We start from the raw sequence: 1015 nt of genomic DNA, 5'->3' as shown, positions 1-1015 counted from the left end.
GGTGCAGTTTGCGTGCGCTGAACCAAAAACGGCAAGCAGTCCGAACACCCACAGTCTCCCTGTTCGTGTCCTCGAGCAAAACTCGAGAGTACACAGAGTCGTGGAAGTCTCCTCTTACGACAACGGCATGGAGCTCAACAAGCCTCCAGGCGAAGAACTCGGTATTCTGTGAAGTGCCTTCCACCCTCATATGCTGACGACGGAAGCGAAATGGCCACCATACTTGACTCGAGTGAGCTTCTTACAAGATTGGTCACAGGCACCTTGTGCATTTCCTAGCGTTCAACATCTAGTTAGACAAGTAGCAGCAAAGTGGGGATTCACAGGTCTTCTGAGATCCTGTATTGGTTAAGAATACCTCGACGGCGAGTCCCAAAAAACACACCACGCAACGGATCCGATCAAGCCGCAGTTTCCTCTTACCTCCAGAGCTCTAAATCCGTACAGAGAGGCGATAATGGCGAGGAAGGGGAGAGTGCCGTCCTCAAACCGAAGAGCGACGTTCGTCTTTCTCGCGCACCACCGACTGTCGCAGACACTTGCTGCCACGCTCCCGCCACCCCAGTAGAGCTGTCGGAAAAACCGATCCAGGAACAGAACGAGTGCATGCATACTCAAAAAAAAAGAGTTGTGTAAGCCTCGGGTCAAGTGTATCAGCAAACACAAGAACACGAAAGAGGCTGCTAGGTTAGCCTGCTGGTGTCCATTCACTCGGAGCGAATCGCGCGTGAAGGGTCGCAGCTACCGGCACCCGAGAGGTATTTTTCCTTTTCATAGGTTTTCTTCCAACTGGAAAAGAGTATGGAAGCCCTGCTTCACTTAGTTGGAGGCGAAGCCTCGTCTCCACAGAAAACGTCGCGAAAATGCCACCACATCGCTTACGCGCTGCAGCTTGCTGGCATCCTCGGATCGAACCAGCAGGGCACCCAAGCCGGTAGGGTAGCCGAAAATCTTGTAAAACGAGAAGGCGACAAAGTCGGCGGGGTGCCGGGACAGAGACAGCGGAGAAGTCGGG

The 1015-nt window shown here is 53.3% G+C and overlaps 1 protein-coding gene across 1 annotated transcript; it reads right to left on the bottom strand.

Moving 5' to 3' along the window:
* On the bottom strand, window positions 1-1015 carry TGME49_328400 (aminotransferase, class V family protein; the record flags this gene model as incomplete). Its single annotated transcript, XM_018783108.1, has 3 exons — window positions 1-59; window positions 424-570; window positions 883-1015. Coding segments are annotated over 3 exons (339 nt in total), but the record flags the coding sequence as incomplete, so codon positions are not given.

The sequence above is a fragment of the Toxoplasma gondii genome (genome assembly GCF_000006565.2).
Source record: "Toxoplasma gondii ME49 unplaced genomic scaffold asmbl.1788, whole genome shotgun sequence".
Classification (NCBI taxonomy): domain Eukaryota; phylum Apicomplexa; class Conoidasida; order Eucoccidiorida; family Sarcocystidae; genus Toxoplasma; species Toxoplasma gondii.
The sequence above is the reverse complement of the archived record's forward strand: the minus strand, read 5'-3'. Positions and strand labels throughout refer to the sequence as shown.